The sequence below is a fragment of the Podarcis liolepis genome (assembly GCF_965112155.1).
Source record: "Podarcis liolepis genome assembly, chromosome: 2".
Lineage (NCBI taxonomy): Eukaryota > Metazoa > Chordata > Lepidosauria > Squamata > Lacertidae > Podarcis > Podarcis liolepis.
The window spans coordinates 12,459,110-12,477,733 of record NC_139555.1 but is presented as its reverse complement, the minus strand read 5'-3'; the positions used below and the strand labels follow the sequence as shown (position 1 = coordinate 12,477,733).

The following is an 18,624-nucleotide window of genomic DNA, read 5'->3' as shown; positions in this document are numbered from 1 at the left end:
TGTTTGGCAACCCCTCTTTTTTTTTTTTTTTTTTGGTACAGTCCTGAGCAGGCAGCAACACTTTCCTGAGTCATGAGTTAGTCGCTTTCCCTGTCTGGTGAGCTGTGCCACCTTCAATGGATTTAAAAAGGGGGTTACACAAATTCATGGGATGAAAAGGCACAATGTCTATATGCAGACTCCAGCACAGTGTGGTCTGTGCTGACTGGCAGTCATTCTCCAGGGTTTTCATCTAGGGACCTTTTCCCAGTTCTACCTGGAGTTGCTGGGGATTGAACTTGAGGCCTCCTGCATGCAAGGCCGATGCTCTAGCACTCTACCAATGTTGTTGTTGTTTAGTAGTTTAGTCGTGTCCGACTCTTCGTGACCCCATGGACCAGAGCACGCCAGGCACTCCTGTCTTCCACTGCCTCCCGCAGTTTGGTCAAACTCATGCTGGTAGCTTCGAGAACACTGTCCAACAATCTCATCCTCTGTCGTCCCCTTCTCCTTGTGCCCTCAATCTTTCCCAGCATCAGGGTCTTTTCCAGGGAGTCTTCTCTTCTCATGAGGTGACCAAAGTATTGGAGCCTCAGCTTCAGGATCTGTCCTTCCAGTGAGCACTCAGGGCTGATTTCCTTCAGAATGGAGAGGTTGGATCTTCTTGCAGTCCATGGGACTCTCAAGAGTCTCCTCCAGCACCATAATTCAAAAGCATCAATTCTTTGGTGATCAGCCTTCTTTATGGTCCACCTCTCACTCCCATACATCACTACTGGGAAAACCATAGTTTTAACTAGACGGACCTTTGTTGGCAAGGTGGTGTCTCTGCTTTTTAGGATGCTGTCTAGGTTACAGGGAGGCAAGGAATGGATCGACAGCAGAAACAGGGTTTTTCCCCTAGCCAGAACTCAGTTCTGGCACCTCTCAGGTGGGCACCACTGTCATTGTAAGACAACAAGGGAGGCAGTTGTGGTGAGTTCCAGTACCTCCTTTCCTAGAAAAATAGTACTGCATAGAGGTGGGAGAAGGAGTTGACTCTGGTGACTCCAGCCTGAAAGGGATGACTGATGGGACTGTGTGTGAATGTATCCTGGATGGGATCTGACATGGATGCGTGGGGGCTGGGAAGCGACCAGAGACTGAATTGCTCCAGCATGGAGCTGGAGGAGCTTCTATTTTGATGTCTCACCCAGGGCTCCTAAAATGTCTGATGTACGTACGTTGTACACTGTGATGGGAAAACAGCTGGCTTCCAAGAGGTGCTATACACCTGAACCTGTTGTACCAGTTTCTGAAAAGCTGCTGGGGACTGGGACCCCACACAGAGGTGATACCACTTGCCCACCCAGATCTCTAGACAGTCAAGTCCCTCACTGATAGGTTTCACTCAGTGCAGCTTAGCTGCAATATGGGGGTGAGGAAGTTCCCGAACATACCTCTCCCCCTGCCTACCCACATTTGTGGTTGTGCTGCTCTGCCTCTTCTTCTTTCCTTCCAATTGGTTGGTAGGGGAGGGAGAAGCAGGACTGTGATTACTGGTGGCAAAGGAAGGAACTGAGCCACATGGTGGAGAATCTCCTGCCTGCCTGAACAGAGTCATTCGTTGAATTTTGCATTTTTCTGAATTTTGCAGCGCAGTTCTCCAGCCAAGTAATATATATATATAAATGCATATAACAGGGCCCAGTGTGCTTAAAACATACACTTATTAGTGAAAATAGCATAGAAAAATATATTATAATAGAGGAAAACGTTTTGCAAAAAAAATGTGTGGATTGGACAAAACTGCGTTTAAAATGTGTATAGTAGAATAAATTCACACTAAAATGCGGGTGACTCTTCATTAGGACTTTTGAAACACACACACACACACAAATATGTGGAAAAATGAGAACAGAGAAAACAAAATCGACAGGTTCACCCATCCCTAAATGGAAGGAAGGAGAGCAGTAGGGAAGGGAGAAAGTGGATGACTGGTCCTTTTAGTTAAGGAGTAACAAATGGTTTTTGTTTTGTTTTTTAGTGGGGAAGGGCTCATGAATTGATAAAGGTACAAGAATTAATCACAAGACAGAATCTATTAAATTGGCTGCCATGGGTTCACTTGATCTGAGGCTTGGCTTGCTTTGTGACCCAGAGCCATCTGCTTTGGGTAGATTTTGAGTCCTGTTTGTGCTGTTCACTAATTGTCTTGTGGCTGACTTCACCTGCTCATGCTACAGTACTCTTTCTTGCTTTGCGTCTGGGCTAGTCTGGAATATGTTACAATTCTGTGCATTCTTACTAGGCAAGCAAATCTCGTGGAAATCAGTTGCACTTATTTCTGATTAAAGAAGGTGGATTGAAATGGGCTGTAAAGTGATCCCTCATGGATAAAAGCAAGGCAAAAAAACAACCAGGGGGGTGAATATGTATAAGTCTATAGGATATAGCAATGCCAAACCTAGACAGCATCTTAAAAAGCAGAGACATCACCTTGCCAACAAAGATCCGCATAGTAAAAGCTATGGTTTTCCCAGTAGTGATGTATGGAAGTGAAAGCTGGACCATCAAGAAGGCTGATCACCGAAGAATGGATGCTTTTGAATTATGGTGCTGGAGGAGACTCTTGAGAGTCCCATGGACTGCAAGAAGATCAAACCTCTCCATTCTTAAGGAAATCAGCCCTGAGTGCTCACTGGAAGGACAGATCCTGAAGCTGGGGCTCCAATACTTTGGCCACCTCATGAGAAGAGAAGACTCCCTGGGAAAGTCCCTGATGTTGGGAAAGATCGAGGGCACAAGGAGAAGGGGATGACAGAGGACGAGATGGTTGGATAGTGTTCTCGAAGCTACCAGCATGAGTTTGACCAAACTGCGGGAGGCAGTGGAAAACAGGAGTGCCTGGCGTGCTCTGGTCCGTGGGGTCACGAAGAGTCGGACACGACTAAACAACAACAACATAGGATATACTGCACTTTACAGCTTATATATGCATCATACTTCAGTTCTTTGGCTATGAGAGGCACGTATTTTGCCCTATGGAAAAGGATGCAGGTGGCAATAGATTGCAGATGGTCTGAGGACTTAATCCACACACATTGTACAGGGCAACATCCAGTGGGATCTGATCCCACTTCTAGAAAGTATCCATTTCCAAGGATAAGCCTTTCAGTACTGTGGACCCAATTCAGCAAGTTTCCTTTGTAGTTTCCCATTTGTATTAAAATACAGTGGTGCCTCGCAAGACGAAATTAATCCATTCCACGAGTCTCTTCGTCTTGCGGTTTTTTCGTCTTGCGAAGCACGGCTATTAGCGGCTTAGCGGCTATTAATGGCTTAGCGGCTTTAAGAAAAAGGAAACAAACTCGCAAGAACGTTTCGTCTTGCGAAGCAAGCCCATAGGGAAATTCGTTTTGCGGAACGACTCAAAAAACGGAAAACTCTTTCGTCTTGCGCGTTTTTCGTCTTGCGAGGCATTTCGTCTTGCGAGGTATCCACAGAAGATGAAAAAGGGAAAGTACTGTTGCCTAATGTAGCTCCAAATATTATTTACATGGGGCATCATAAATACCTTCCAACTTTCCCTTATACCATCCTTGCTGAGAGAATAATAGGGTTAACTTTATTTTCTCTGCCTTCCAATTAAGGTTTCAATTTTTCTTCTAGAACATTTGTCAACTGTCTGTTTGCCCTAAACTTTAACAACATCATTAAACTTGTCCATACCTGCCACATTTAGTAACCATTCCCTAATCAATGGAATGTTCTATTTTCTCCAGCTAGGGGCAATTGAGATTTTGGCAAAACACATCCTGATAGGAGAGGTAACTGTTGACAGTCTCTGGTGAATTCCATTATTTTTATTTATTTAGAAGATGTATGTATGTATGTATGTATGTATGTATCATATTTTAATTCTTTATATCCCTGTTTACAATATTTAGAAAAGAATTACAAGCTTACAACAATGAAATGCTTTAAATAATAAAGTAAAACAAACGCAACACATCTTAGGAAGAGTCCAAATGCCTTTTAATCCTTCTATGTTTTAAATAAATTTATTTATCGCAAGGCATCCAGAAAAAATTATGTTGCTGGGTGGGATCATATGGGAAAACAGGAAGCTTCCTTATACTGAATCAGACCCTTGGTTCAACTCACTCAGACATTGCCCAGTCAGGGGCTCATCATGGTTTCAGGCAGGGAATATTCCCAGATCAAACAGGAGATGTTGGGGATTGAACCTGCATGCAAAGCAGTTGCTCTACCACTGAACTATGGACCTTTTCCAATACAAATTTGGCAATGTTTTCAGATCACATAGACAGGGGCACAGTAGCAAAGGCTGTCCCTGAAATCTGCCAATAGGAAACCCAGCCAGATGGGTGGTGTATAAATAATACAGTTGTTATTATTATTACAGTGGTACATCTAGATGCGAACGGGATCCGTTCCGGAGCCCCGTTCACAACTAGAGGTAAACGGAACTAGCGATGGCACGTCTTCACACGCGTGCGTCGCTTTTTGCCACTTCTGCACATGCGCGTGATGTCATTTTGAGCGTCTACGCATGTGCAAGCAGCGAAACATGGAAGTAACGCGCTCCGTTACTTCCGGGTTGCCGAGGAGCCCAACTTGAATGCGCTCAACTCGAAGCATATTTAACCCGAGGTATCACTGTATTATTATTATTATTATTATTATTATTATTATTATTGGATCTTTCAAATGATGGGCCAGAGGGCACAGCACTTGATGCCTATCTGCTATTATTTAAAACAGCCAAAACAATTTAAACAGCCTCTCATTAATCAAGCAATCAAATCTCTAGAAAACATCTAATAATCCCATTTTGAAGAAATTGTCTAGGGGTTCACCAGTGAACTTTGGCATTAAGATGAGTTGTGGGGGTCCTGCATGCATAGATTGCTGGGTCATACTTTCCCAGAAATTGTTGACAATTGTTAACAATTCAGCTTATCCTGGTCGAAATTTATTTATTTCGACTGCGTCAGACCAACACGGCTACCTACCTGAGCTTATCCTGGTGATATTCCCTGGTGATGCTTAACATAGCAGTGCTAGGTTTGTGACACCTATCTGCTTTGTGGATAACTGTCAAACGCCAACAACATTCACTGGTGTATCTCTGAGAAAGCCAGCATTTATACAGAGAGAAAAATAACATTGCCATTCCCATAGTGTGTGCTGAGTCGACATTTGTCTCTTTTTGGACTTTCGCCGTAACTTATTCCATCTATCTTCAATCTGTCTCTTATTTATTCAAGGGAAATGTTAGGAAAGATGGGAATAAATCTAAGATGCCAATCCCAACTATCATTTCTCCCTCTGCCCAGTATGCATCATTCATTTCCGCCAGCTTGGAGCCAGTGGTCAGCCAAATAAATTGTTTTGCTTAAGTGCAGACTGTTAGAGGCAGTGTTGAACTTAGACCCAGTTTACACATTTAGCAGAATGCAGAAAGCTATTTTTAGACTATACCTCTTTAGGTTTCAGGGGAAGTGGGGAACTTGCATGGATGAATGTCGCCTTATGGGAAAATAAAACTCCTTCCATGTTGAAAAGGAGTCTGGTTTCCCCCCTTTCCCCTGACAAACGTCTCCTTGCGTGTGTGTTTTTCCTGCATAAAGGAAGAGTTCTCCCTCCATGGGGGGAGCATTTAAACATACAAAATTGTCACCTGCAGGCTGGAGAACAGCTGCACCACTTGATCCTATTCTATGTAGACACTGGGAGTGGAATTCAGTGTCACACGAATAGTATGAGAGGCTTCTCCTTCCATACCATACATTTAAAGCACTTGGCTTTCCCCCAAAGAATCCTGGGAATTGTAGTTTGTTAAAGGGTGCTGGGAATTGTCGCTCTGCGAGGAGTAGACTGTAGTTCACAGGATTCCTTGGGGGAAGCTGTGTATGATTTGGATGGCACCAAATCTGATAGTTATCTGTTTGCACCATTCATTCAGCTGACTTGGTTTAAGACTACAGTTGAGGGCTCATTGGATTTGGGGGGCAGGTATCTCTGTATTGCTGCACCTTAAAGGCTTTGTGATGAGTTACCTTCTTGTGGTTTATTTTCCCTTATTTTCCTTTCAATTTTCCAGGATTTAGCAGTTGATTCTTTTCCCGATGCTGCGGATGTAATGACGCTCTTTCATCCAGAGGGTGGTGTCTAATAAAACATCTTGACTTTTTCACTTTTTAGCTTGGCAAGCCAGTCCTGTGTTTGGTAGCCCTCTGCTTGTGGAAACATGTGGGGATATTCTCTCTCCACTGATATACTGTACCACAGTATTAGGATATGTGAAAGGGCACCTTTTCAGTTCTTTGGAGAAGGCCATCTGATGGTATCATTTTTGTTCGAGGTTGCTGTGAAAGCTATAAGTAAGTTGTGGTTCATTGATGTTGAAAAGCAATCCAATTAACAACCCAAATATAAGAAAATACCCTTGTATTTACACAAATTAGCCCACTGCTTTAATTCAACTAAGTCATTTTTCCCCATCAAAGGGTGGGGAATGTATGGCTTGCAAAAAATGCAAGATCTGAGTGCTTGCCCCCATGTAATCTCAAGGGTGTAATTTGCCCTCCCCTCTTTCTGAATGCACCATAAATGGCTATTTTAATTATATGTTTCTTGGCTATAATGTAATGTGCTGACTAAGCTAAAAATAATGAAGTTCTACCCTACGATTCCATATTTAGAGTGCCTGTCTGAGGTTCATTAGTTAGGGAACCCCATTTCTATATGGTATGATCTGTTGATTTTTTTATTTATTTATTTATTTGCTGACTCACATCCCCTATAAACAGAGATGGTCTGTAAATTTTCCAGACTAAGTTTTTGAAGATAGTTTTAAAAGGTTGAGAAAGACAGCTGAGAGGACTCCTAGCATATCAACAGCCACAGCTGCTGCTGCTACTAGTATCGTGTAGCTGCTACTGCAACTGTTTGAGATAAGTGTAGGCCTTGGAATTAATACTGATGAAAGGCAGGATATGAACATTTGGAATAAAGCAAGCAAACAAACATGAAATGAACCAACCACTGAAACAGTGGCGTAGCGTGGGTTGTCAGCACCCGGGGCAAGGCAAGTAATTTGCGCCCCCTAACCCATGGATTTGCGCCCCCTAACCCGTGGATTTGCGCCCCCTAACCCTAACCCCCAGGTGTTGCGCCCGGTGCGGCTGGCCCCCCCTGCACCCCCCACGCTACGCCACTGCACTGAAATAATGTTGATACCCTGGTGTAGTATGTATCTCACCACTCTTGCGTTGTATGTATCCAGCTAACTTCCATTCAGAATCGACCCATTGAAATGTATGAATCCAAGTCATGTCTATTAACTTTAACGAGTATACCCTGTGCAGAATCAGCATTGGATATTTGCCTTTGTTTTTCATGAGTGTGCTGTGTATATATCACAAGTGTTCACTGCTGGCACATTAAGAACAAATTAAGAAAAGGCAATGAATGTCAGGCCTCCGAGAAGCAAAGCATTTCCAAGTCTACAATGACCACTGTACCCTCACTAGTTTTCATTATCAAACATGTGGTCCTCAGATCTTTACTATCCCACTTTCTCACTGTAGGATCTGTAGGGGATATGGAAGCCAAAGAGTTAGGGGAAACATCACCAGACACTGCCTGCTTGCCAGATCAAGCCACCCTTCTCTTCCTTTTAGATCCAGGTACGTAGATGATCCTCATACTGTAAGATAGCAATGGTGGGAACTTGTGGCCTTCTAGAGCTTATGTACTCACAACTCTCTTCAGCCCCAGCCAGCATAACCAATGGTAAGGGATGATGGGAGTTGGAGTCCAAAAACAAGTGGAAAACCACAAAGTATTTCCCATTCCTCCTAAAAAAGGTCCTGGAAGTCAACTTGCTTCTCCCAGAACTGCTATTATCACCACGTCCTTGTAATAAAAAGCCAATCAAGAAGATCTTTTTGAAATGGGAACAAATCAAACCTCTGTTGTGATTTATGGAAGGGTTTGGAAATGGGATGCAGGTGGCGCTGTGGGTTAAACCACTGTGCCGTTTGGGCTTGCCAATCAAAAGGCTGGCGGTTCGAATCCCTGCGACGGGGTGAGCTCCCATTGTTCGGTCCCAGCTCCTGCCAACCTAGCAGTTTGAAAGCAAGTCAAAGTGCAAGTAGACAAATAGGTACTACTCCGGCGGGAAGGTAAACGGCATTTCTGTGCACTGCTCTGGTTCACCAGAAGCAGCTTAGTCCTGCTGGCCACATGACCCGGAAAAACTGTCTGTGGATAAACGCCAGCTCCCTCGGCCAGTAAAGTGAGATGAGCGCCACAACCCGAGAGTCGTCTGTGACTGGACTTAATTGTCAGGGGTCCCCTTACCTTTTGGAAATTTTAGTGCTGCTGAGTGCTGAAACGGAACGTTTCCTGGATCTTGAAAGTTCATGAATATCCTTCTTAAAAAACCAACAACCCTGTTGACTTTGAACTCAGAATCATTGTGATTGCTGCAACTTTGCTTTGGGCACAGAGCCCCATTCTGGGGCTGATGGGAGTTGTAGTACAGAGCATGTGGAGGGCACCAGGTTGAGGGAAGGCTGACATGATGACCCATTAAAGCACCTTAGAAAGATTGACAGTTTTGAAAAGGGAGTCATCCAACACCTTACCCATCATTTTTTGATAAACGTTTGACCTGCATGATTCCCATGCAACAATTCAAATCTTTTTCTCTGCATTTGCTTCAGTTCTGCTTGCTAGTGAACCAAAAATGCCCTGGTCAATCTCATGTCTAGTCTAAATCCGCAGGGCTGGGGTAGAGAAAATGTGCCTCCCCCTATGCTGCTTGAATGTTGGGACTTGCCCATCATTTCTGACCATTGGCTATGCTGCCTGGAGCTGATGGGCGCTTGAGTCTCCCCACCCCTGCCCTAGGAAACAAAATGGTAAATAAAGCTAGATAAAAGGCCCTCTGAACTTGAGTTATTCAGGTGGTTGGATGAGGTAGGTCCATGGTAGATTAAGAACTGATGGCTCCATAAAAAAGGCAAATAGTAGCATTATTTTTATACGGATAAGTTGTGTGGTTTCCAAAGCTTGTTTGCGCACGTGTGATGTCAGGCAAGTCTTCCTGAACCCTCAAGTTCCTCTGAACTTTCTTATCTGTTTGCTTTTTCCTTATGCATAAGGAACTAGCGTTGAGAGGAGGCATATGCATCAGAGGCTGCGCTTGCTATCACTTCATCTCTTGCAAACAAGTCACTCAACAGGCTGTCACCAGCCCTTCTTTCTTTCCGCTGAGGGTGTGCAGGGTGAGGAGAGAAGGAACCAGCCAGCATTCTTGAAGGGGCTCTTCAAGGAAGGTGCCTTCGGTGGGGATGACGCAACCTCAAGCTATCCAGGAAAGCCAAAGGGAGGTGTGATGGTGACTTCCAAAGAGTGACACGTTCGGGCCCAAACATGTCAAATTGCTGGAAATGTGGCAGACGGGAAGGACTTCACACACCCAATGCTTGCATTTTGTCCCCAGGCCAGCTGTTTAGGATGGGAAAGGCTGTTTACAAGTGACAAGGATGCAATTTATTACTCTTCCCCTGCTGTCTCTTTCGGTAAGGATCCATTTCCCAGATTAACAAATTCCTTAATAAAGAGGGCTTGCAATTAATCTGTACTGCTGATACATTCATCTCCATTGCCCTCCTGAACAGGTAGATGGTGAGCAAAGAGGGGAGAGAATGTTCCACAATGGCTATTTCCACAGGGACAGCAAGGCCTCATCGGAACCCCTTTTTAGAGGTTCCTCATGCCAGGTCCATCTAGCCTAGCACTGACCAGTGCTCTCCAGGGTCTCAAGCAAAGGTCTTTCCCATCACATGATCTTTTTTTTTTTTTTTTACTAGAAATGCCAATACTCTCTGCACACAGAGCATGGGCTGAAGTTCTTGCTGGAGGTTATGGAGCTTGCAAGAGCATCTCCAACTTCCCATCCATAGAGGAGAAGTGAGAGTCACTATCACACATAGCTAGAGAATATTTTTTGTATAGAGCTTAAGTTTGAGGGCTCTGGATTGGGACAGGTTTTCTCCATTGTGTACTTTGATCACTGCCTGAAATTGGAACATTTTAGGAGAAAGTGGCTCTCTAGAATAACTTACCATGTTTTTCTTTCCATGAAGATGCGCTTATCAATGTGAAATCATGAATGCTTCATCTACCTAAGCCAGTCTTCCACAATCTGGTGCTACTGTTTCCATTATCCCTAACCACTGGCCATGTTGGTCGGGTCTGATGGGGGTTATAGTCCAAAGGAGGCATCAGATTGGGGAAGGTTGGTCTAACTCATGGGTAGGCAAACTAAGGCCCAGGGGCTGGATCCGGCCCAATTGCCTTCTCAATCCGGCCCGCGGACTGTCCGGGAATCAGTGTTTTTACATGTGTAGAATGTGTCCTTTTATTTAAAATGCATCTCTGAGTTATTTGTGGGGCCTGCCTGGTGTTTTTACATGAGCAGAATGTGTGCTTTTACAGTATTTAAAATGTATCTCTGGGTTATTTGTGGGGCACAGGAATCCATTCATTTTTATTTTTATTTTCCAAAATATAGTCCGGCCCCCCACAAGGTCTGAGGGACAGTGGACCGGCCCCCTGCTGAAAAAGTTTGCTGACCCCTGGTCTAACTCTAAGCAGTAGTATATGCATTTTTCTGCATTCCCCATAATATACTCTCATCCTCCCCACAGCAATATCAGGAAAGATGCCCACAAGCAGGAAGTACATATCAGGTTTCCCGTCATCTCACTGAATGGGGTGGAAAGATCTATTACTAATGAATCAGTGCATCACTGCAGTGTGGAAGGTGAGTGTGATGCAAATACCTCTCAGCTGCACTGTTTTGACTGGGAAGCTCACTTTTTATTTTACTGCACCCAGTGGCGTAGCATGGGTTGTCAGCACCCGGGGCAAGGCAAGTAATTTGCGCCCCCTAACCCGGGGCAAGGCAAGTAATTTGCGCCCCCTAACCCCTAACCTGCCGCCGCTGCCAGCTTCTTCTTGCTGCTGCCTGGGCTGGTCTGGTGTGGTTCTCTCCCGCGCTCAGCGCTGCGCTGGGCGGCCGCTGCACTGTCCCTCCCCCAGATAGTCCCTCGCTCTCTCTCTCCGCACCGCACGCCTGGCACCCACCCCCTCCACAGTGGGCGGCGACCCAGCGGCTCGGATCGGATTTGCACAGCCAGCATTGCAGTGAGAGAGAGAGAGTGAGCCAGGTAGGAGCAGAGAGCTCCGGGTGCGAGCGCGCCCCCCCAGATGTTGCGCCTGGTGCTGCCGGCCCCCCCTGCACCCCCCACGCTACGCCACTGACTGCACCATCACTCTAGATATTGTTCCTGAGTGTTTTCAGCAGCCAGACTGAGTTAATACTCTGTTTGCTGGAAGGGAGAGCTTAGCAAATAGTCAGATTTTGGTGTTGTCTGCAGATCTTAGTGTGCAAGGAATTCAAGAAAATACTGGCTGGGTGATAACTATTAGTGAGCTGAGAAAAGAACAGAACAGGGCAAGAACAGGAAACAATATGTTTGGGGACACTAGCATCTGTTAAGGGGGCAAGAACAAGACAACACTGTAGGAATTCATCTTCAGAAAAGAAAATGTTGGGGATTTTGGTTTTTTGTATTTAAAGAAAAGCATCCAAACAGTGGCACCAGTTAAAATGGCAATAACCAGGGGTTAAAGAAAAAATGGTTGCGGCTCTTAACTACGGTATGTTCTTTGATGGTCTTGTGTTCCACATTATCTAACTACTTTTCCTTTCATGGCCCAACAATGAGAAATATGCTGTATGAGGATGTGGATGGAGGGAGGGGGTGGGCTAGCTGTTTGTCCATGTGGGAATTTCTCTGTAGCCACTACATGTGGTTCCTGTGCTACACTTTAACCACCCTGCTGGGAGCATAGGAACCTTATACTGAGCCAGACCCATGGGCCATACTTTGATAAATGCAGGTGGCAACCATTTTAGGCGTGTCCAGTTGATGTGTGATCACTGATGTGCAGGCCTCCTGGACCCAGAAGAGGGTTAGAACAGGGGTGGAATGGAGGTGGGTGGAATGGACAGCGGGGGGCACTGATGCGTGCTCTGCCAACATGTGTGGGGGATGGGTATGGAGCCCCCACATGAAATGGCCATCACCTGTAAATACAGTGGTCCCTCAGGTTAAGAACTTAATTCGTTCTGGAGGTCTGTTCTTAACCTGAAACTGTTCTTAACCTGAGGTACCACTTTAGCTAATGGGGCCTCCCGCTGCTTCCACGCCACCGCCGCACAATTTCTGTTCTCATCCTGAAGCAAAGTTCTTAACCCGAAGTACTATTTCTGGGTTAGCGGAGTCTGTAACCTGAAGCGTATGTAACCCAAGGTAAAGGGTAAAGGGACCCCTAACCATTAGGTCCAGTCGTGACTGACTCTGGGGTTGCAGCGCTCATCTCACTTTATTGGCCTAGGGAACGGGCGTACAGCTTCCGGGTCATGTGACCAGCATGACTAAGCCACTTCTGAGAAACCAGAGCAGCGCACGGAAACATCGTTTACCTTTCCACCAGAGTGGTACCGATTTATCTACTTGCACTTTGACGTGCTTTCGAACTGCTAGGTTGGCAGGAGCAGGGACCGAGCAACGGGAGCTCACCCCGTAGCGGGGATTCGAACTGCCAACCTTCTGATCGGCAAGCTGGAGCTGAGATCAGCCATAGGCCTGATCCAGGTGGCTCTTCTTATCTTCCCAACCCTACCTGCAGGTACCAGGGATTGCACCTGAGACCTTCTGCATGCAAAACACATGCTCTACCACTGAGATACCACCCCTTCTCTGTGCACACACACAAATGCAGTGTTCTGGCACGAAATCTTACAAGTGCAGAACAGATTTGCCTCCACTGAAGAGTCTAATCAGGATGGGTGCCAAGAGAAGCCATGCCCCCCCTTCCCCAAGCCAGATTGACTTTATAGGCAAAGCAGCAGCCTCCATCTTCAGAAGTGGGGGGGGGGAGAGAATGATGATGATGATCTGCAGCTGGAGAAGTCTGGCTCAAACTAAACTCCCCTTCCCCTCTAGTCCCCCCTTCTGGGCAGACAAGAGGGAAATTCCTTCAGCAGACCTATCATGGAAGTTTCCTTTCTCCCTTTAATTCATCACAGGAGGCAAGGCAGTTCCTCTCCCTTTCCATAAATCTCGTGGAGACGTTTGCTCTGTTAACAGCACAGCCCTTGGCTCCTCGCTCAGCTCTCTCTCCCTCTCCCTCTCCCTCTTGCTAGTCCCTTCCAGAGAAGGCAGAGACAGGCTGGGAAACCTTCATACACGTCACCAGAGGTGCAGCTCCCCAGATCTGGCGGCCTGATCTCACTCCACAAAGCAGACAAATGGTGAAACAAAACAAGGATGCTAAACACAAAAATTATATTGCTGCTACTGTATCGAAAGCATGGTGGATTTGATCACTGTCCTACAAGGATTATCCAAAAAAGACCAGCACTGATCATTTTCTAGAAGAGGCTGGGGAGGGCAGGATACAAATAAATTATTATTATTATTATTATTATTATTATTATTATTATTATTATTTAGCAACATGTCGAAAGTCTAGGCCAGGGTCAGGGTAAAAGAGTATTGGGAAATGATCCATAATGAATTTTAAATTGTAAAACAGAAAATTTAAAGGGGGGAGTCTAAGCCAGGGCCCATGGGCTGCATGTGGACTGTGGCCCCCCCACATCCAACCTGCACCCCTCGTTCCCTTCTCACCTCTCTGTATTCTAGGTAGTCTAGCCATCAGGCAACTTGAAATGTGCCATTAAGAGTGGCAAAGTGGGAGGCAGCCAGATCAGATCTTTAATTCACGATTCACTTTCTATTTTTTTCATTAAAATTTTGTTCCACAGTTTGTCTAAGGAGTTCGGTATGGAATAAAAGGTCTTCCTCTTTATCTTCCTTACAACAACTCTGTGAATCATGCTAGGTTGAGAGGTGGTGGCAAGCCCAATATCACCCAGTGTGTTTTGTGGCTGTGCATTTGATGCAAGCAAATGAACCCGGGTCTCATCAGGGGACAAACTACATGTCACATTAGCATTCTGTGATTTGTTGTTGTTTAGTCATTTAGTCGTGTCTGACTTTGTGACCCCATGGACCAAAGCATGCCAGGCACTCCTGTCCTCCACTGCCTCCCACAGTTTGGTCAAACTCATGCTGGTAGCTTCGAGAACACTGTCCAACCATCTCGTCCTCTGTTGTCCCCTTCTCCTTGTGCCCAACATCTTTCCCAACATCAGGGTCTTTTCCAGGGAGTCTTTTCTTCTCATGAGGTGGTCGAAGTATTGGAGCCTCAGCTTCAGGATCTGTCCTTCCAGTGAGCGCTCAGGGCTGATTTCCTTCAGAATGGAGAGGTTTGATCTTCTTGCAGTCCATGGGACTCTCAAGAGTCTCCTCCAGCACCATAATTCAAAAGCATCAATTCTTCGGTGATCAGCCTTCCTTATGGTCCAGCTCTCACTTCCCAAAATAATTTTCTTCTTCAAAAAGCAACAGCATGAAGAAGAGAGGTTAACCCTTGGACACATGACAACACCCCAGTTTAACACGCATCCAAATCTGCTATTGGCCACAGAGCTGAAAGCATATGGACATAGTATGATTAATAGAAACTTGGTAGGAGGCAACTTGGGTCAGGACCATGGCATGAGGAGGAAGCCTTATAACTTCTGTCCCTTTGAAGCATGGTCCCAATCCAAGCTATGCAAACCCTCCAAGTGTCCCTATTTTCCAGAGACAGTTCCAGATTTACAGAAGCTGTCTTGGTTTCTGATTTGATCCTGGAATGTCCCGCTTTTCCTTAGGACGTCCCTAATTTCATGGGAGAAAGGTTGGAGGCTATGTATGCCTCCATGCCCAGTTTTTTAAGGAAGAAAAATACAGCTTGCTGTTTGGCTGAAACACTCCAACCACTACACCAGATGGCATCTCTTTGGGTGTAATGCTCTTGTCACAGCTCTCACTGCTGTCAGTGGGACAACTTCAGGATGCTTTCTTAGTAGACTGTATGGGAAGGAATATCATTAGGATTTCCCCCTATGGTCATCACCACCATGTTTTGCTCTGGCCATGAGAATTGACTATGGTCTCAGTAGGATAGATTGTGAATTACTGTCCTCTGAATTTAGACAACGGGGAAAGGGAAGCAATGGAAGTGGCATATTTAAATAGGGCAAAATAAAAAAAATCCCCATCCAAAGGCATACCTAACCTGGAAATTACAGGTTTAAGAAACACCCAAGGCTGCAAAATGGGGTGAGATATTCTAAGCCCATTAGAACTGACCTTTGAAAATGGCTCAGCACACATTTATGTTTGGAAGCATTTAAGAACATGGATCTTAGGTAATGTGATGAGATCAATGAAAACAAGGCAGCCCATGCCAGCAGGCTTAGTCTAAAAGTCATCAGAACAAAGGGAAGTGGGGACAAGGAAGGAAGAGGAAAACAAGCAAACTCAGTCCTTAAAGATGTAATGACCAGCCAGAATGAAAACAGTGCAGAGAGAGCAGGAGCCCAGGGGAGATGGCCTCTTAGCAGAACCAATGAAACAATCCCATTTCTCCTATCTCCTCTTTCTTCCTCCCAATAAAAAAGGGAGGGCGCATCACTGAAAAGGACAAAATAGGGTAGGGACTTACAAAAATTTGCATGGGCTATTTTGTAAGTTCACCATATAGTGGTTAGAGTCTTGAGACAAGTGTTCAAAACCCCAATCAGCCATGAAACTCACTGGGTGACTTGGGCCAGTCACAAGTCTCTCATCCTAACCTACCTCGCAGGCTTGTTGTAAGGATAAAAAGGGAGGGGACAGAACCATTGAGCTTCTTGCAAGAAATGTAATGAATAAAATAAATAAAATGAAACTATGGTGTGCTTGTCGGACCAATACATGCATACCTGAGGATTGTATTTCTCTGTAGGGGTGTGAGTGATTTTTATTTTTTCTGCAATGCCTATATATTGTTAGGGACATGGGTGGCGCTGTGGGTTAAACCACAGAACCTAGGACTTGCCGATCAGAAGGTCGGCGGTTCGAATCCCCACGACGGGGTGAGCTCCCATTGCTCAGTCCCTGCTGCTGCCAACCTGGCAGTTCGAAAGTGCGTCAAAGTGCAAGTAGATAAATAGGTACCGCTCCAGCAGGAAGGTAAATGGCGTTTCCGTGCGCTGCTTTGGTTCACCAGAAGCAGCTTAGTCATGCTGGCCACATGACCCAGAAACTGTACGCCGGCTCCCTCGGCCAATAAAGTGGGATGAGCGCCGCAACCCAAGAGTCGGCCACGACTGGACCTAATGGTCAGGGGTCCCTTTACCTTTACTATATATTGTTATGTAATAATAATAATAATAATAATAATAATAATAATAATAATAATAATAACAACGCCTTCAACCCAAAGGGCCCATGTGCTCTTCAGTGTGGTATTCATTACGAAGTCTGCCTTATTCCTTTTCAGGAGGATATTCATTGGTTTAGGGATTTGTTTTCAACATTGAAATAAATAGGGTGGCCCTTGTGGGCAGTGAAATGCTATCAAATCCCATGACTTACATTATTCGCTTTCTGGACTTAGGATAGAAATGAAGGAAAAAGTTGAAATCGTATCAGACTGAACCAACAACTAGTATCTAAATGTGGATGACATCAACAATACCTTTAATCTCTGCCCTTATCCATGCTCTTTTGCAGACACACCAGGTCTGAGGCAAGAGAGAAGCAAGCAAGAAGATTTAAGATTTCCACATTTAAACATTCAGTGCCGTTGCCTTTAAATGAGACTTAGAGGTTCCTGCCAAATAAATCGGATCAGCAGCACTTCCTATTTTGTGGTATGCTATTGCTGTTAGGTGATGGACAGTTATTGAAAGAATTCAGGACTAGGGTTTTCTCTCTCTCTCTTTTTAATGCTTCTAATGTGAACCGCTCTCAAGGTAACCATTACTATCTCTTAAAAACATTTTATTATGAAGGCAAATGTATGTTTTAGCAATGCTCAGATGGCTACTTAATGTCATGTTTATCCCAGGCCAGACACTCTCCGAAACAAATGAGAGTTTAAGATCTAGCTTTCCTTTTTGTTTAATGGAGCTAAAGTTGTTTAAATCATCCACTTCCATATAAACGTTTCACTTAAAACAAGCCGACCTATTCCTCTCCATTAAAAGTTCATTCATCAAAAGCCAGGGAAAGGTTTCAGCAAGTTTCAAAGAGGGATTGGACATCTCTGTGGAGCAGCAAGAATAGCTAATAGTTTCACATACCGGAGGAGGGGACAGAACGCGAAACCTCCTGCCTCAGGGCTATACCTGATCTCTACTCTTTCATTATGGGCAAGTGATCTCATCAAAGGTTGCATACTCCCTCCCCCTGCCCTCCCAAGCTTCAGATGTACTGCCACACATGTGCCGGGGACAGGATATGAGTCTATAGGCGCCATATGTGCAACTCTGTGTGGCACGGCATTTGCCAAGGATGATCTCTGACAAGCACAGAATTCTTGGGAGCTAATGAGATGCACAAATGCAGGAAGCTCAGAAGATCACATTTCCTTGTACCCACACTGTATCATTAACGCCCAAGATGTAGACCATAGGGAAATACATGTGTGTCCAATGTAGCAACATGTGAGGTGTTAATGCTGGACATGGATATATGCAGAAAGTATGACTGACAACAATTTGCTCATGCAGATAAAGAATTTGATACAGCATTTTTATTATTGGAGTACTACAGTATATCCAAAACAATGGGAGAAATTGGAAGGATCTCAAAAGAGAAGATAGACAGGGATTGGAAGGTGTTTAAAGGATACTTGCAGAACCATATTGAAAAATCAGAACTCCTATTAGAATATCAAGTTCCGTTTTAAATACTGAAATACTAAATAAGATGGATAACAATGTGTAATAGAAAAAGAAGCATGAAATTAGGTTAAAGGTGTGTGAAAGAAAGTAATAGAAGTGGAAAGAAATTGCAATTTAGTAGATTGGAAGTCTAACACAAAGGTGGGGTGAGGAGTGGTGGATGGTGATGGGAAAAGGAATTATCTGTGGGATTGAGTGTAAGTATGTTTGAATATTTTTAAGGATTGTATGAAATGTATGCTTGTATATTCGCAATATGTGTGTATTAATGCTGAATTATTTTAACAATAAAAACTTTTTTTAAAAAAAGCATTTCTGGAACTAGGTCACATCCATATCGTATATTTAAAGTACATGACTCCCCCCTGCCAAGAATTCTGGGAATTGTAGTCTCTTACAGATGCTGGGAATTGAAGGGCTACAGTTTCCAGACTTCTTTGGGGAAAGTCATGTGTAGTAGTAGTAGTAGTAATAATAATAATAATAATAATAATAACAACATTTTCCATTCCAGCAGTAAAGGCATCACAGATACTGTTTCTTTTATGCAATTGAAATGTTTGCATCCTGCTTCGTAGACTAATAGTCCTCAAGGCAGCATACAAGGCATACTCACTTAAGCATATCTGGAATGTTGGCTACAAAGTCAAAAGAGCAATATAAACATTAATGCATATGGACCATCTCCTACAACCCAAACACATTTT

At 44.5% G+C, this 18,624-nt stretch overlaps 1 protein-coding gene across 9 annotated transcripts in view; it reads left to right on the top strand.

Moving 5' to 3' along the window:
• LOC310700483 (homeobox protein Hox-D3-like) overlaps window positions 1–17,972 on the top strand; it is a 150,508-nt gene extending 132,536 nt beyond the window's left edge. For 2 of the 9 annotated variants that reach the window (XR_014522615.1, XR_014522617.1), the window contains 4 exons: window positions 7,578–7,676; window positions 9,159–9,578; window positions 10,710–10,825; window positions 16,743–17,972. Coding sequence is in view for 1 of the 9 variants with exons in the window: in XM_083490182.1 (XP_083346308.1) it covers window positions 10,710–10,796 (87 nt within the window). In the remaining 8 variants the exon portion in view is untranslated. Of the gene's footprint in view, window positions 1–4,250; window positions 6,369–7,577; window positions 7,677–9,158; window positions 9,579–10,709; window positions 10,826–16,742 lie in introns of those variants that run through there. The other 7 variants (XR_014522612.1, XR_014522616.1, XR_014522618.1 and 4 more) reach the window with 6 other exon arrangements.
• The last annotated feature ends 652 nt before the right edge of the window (window positions 17,973–18,624 follow it).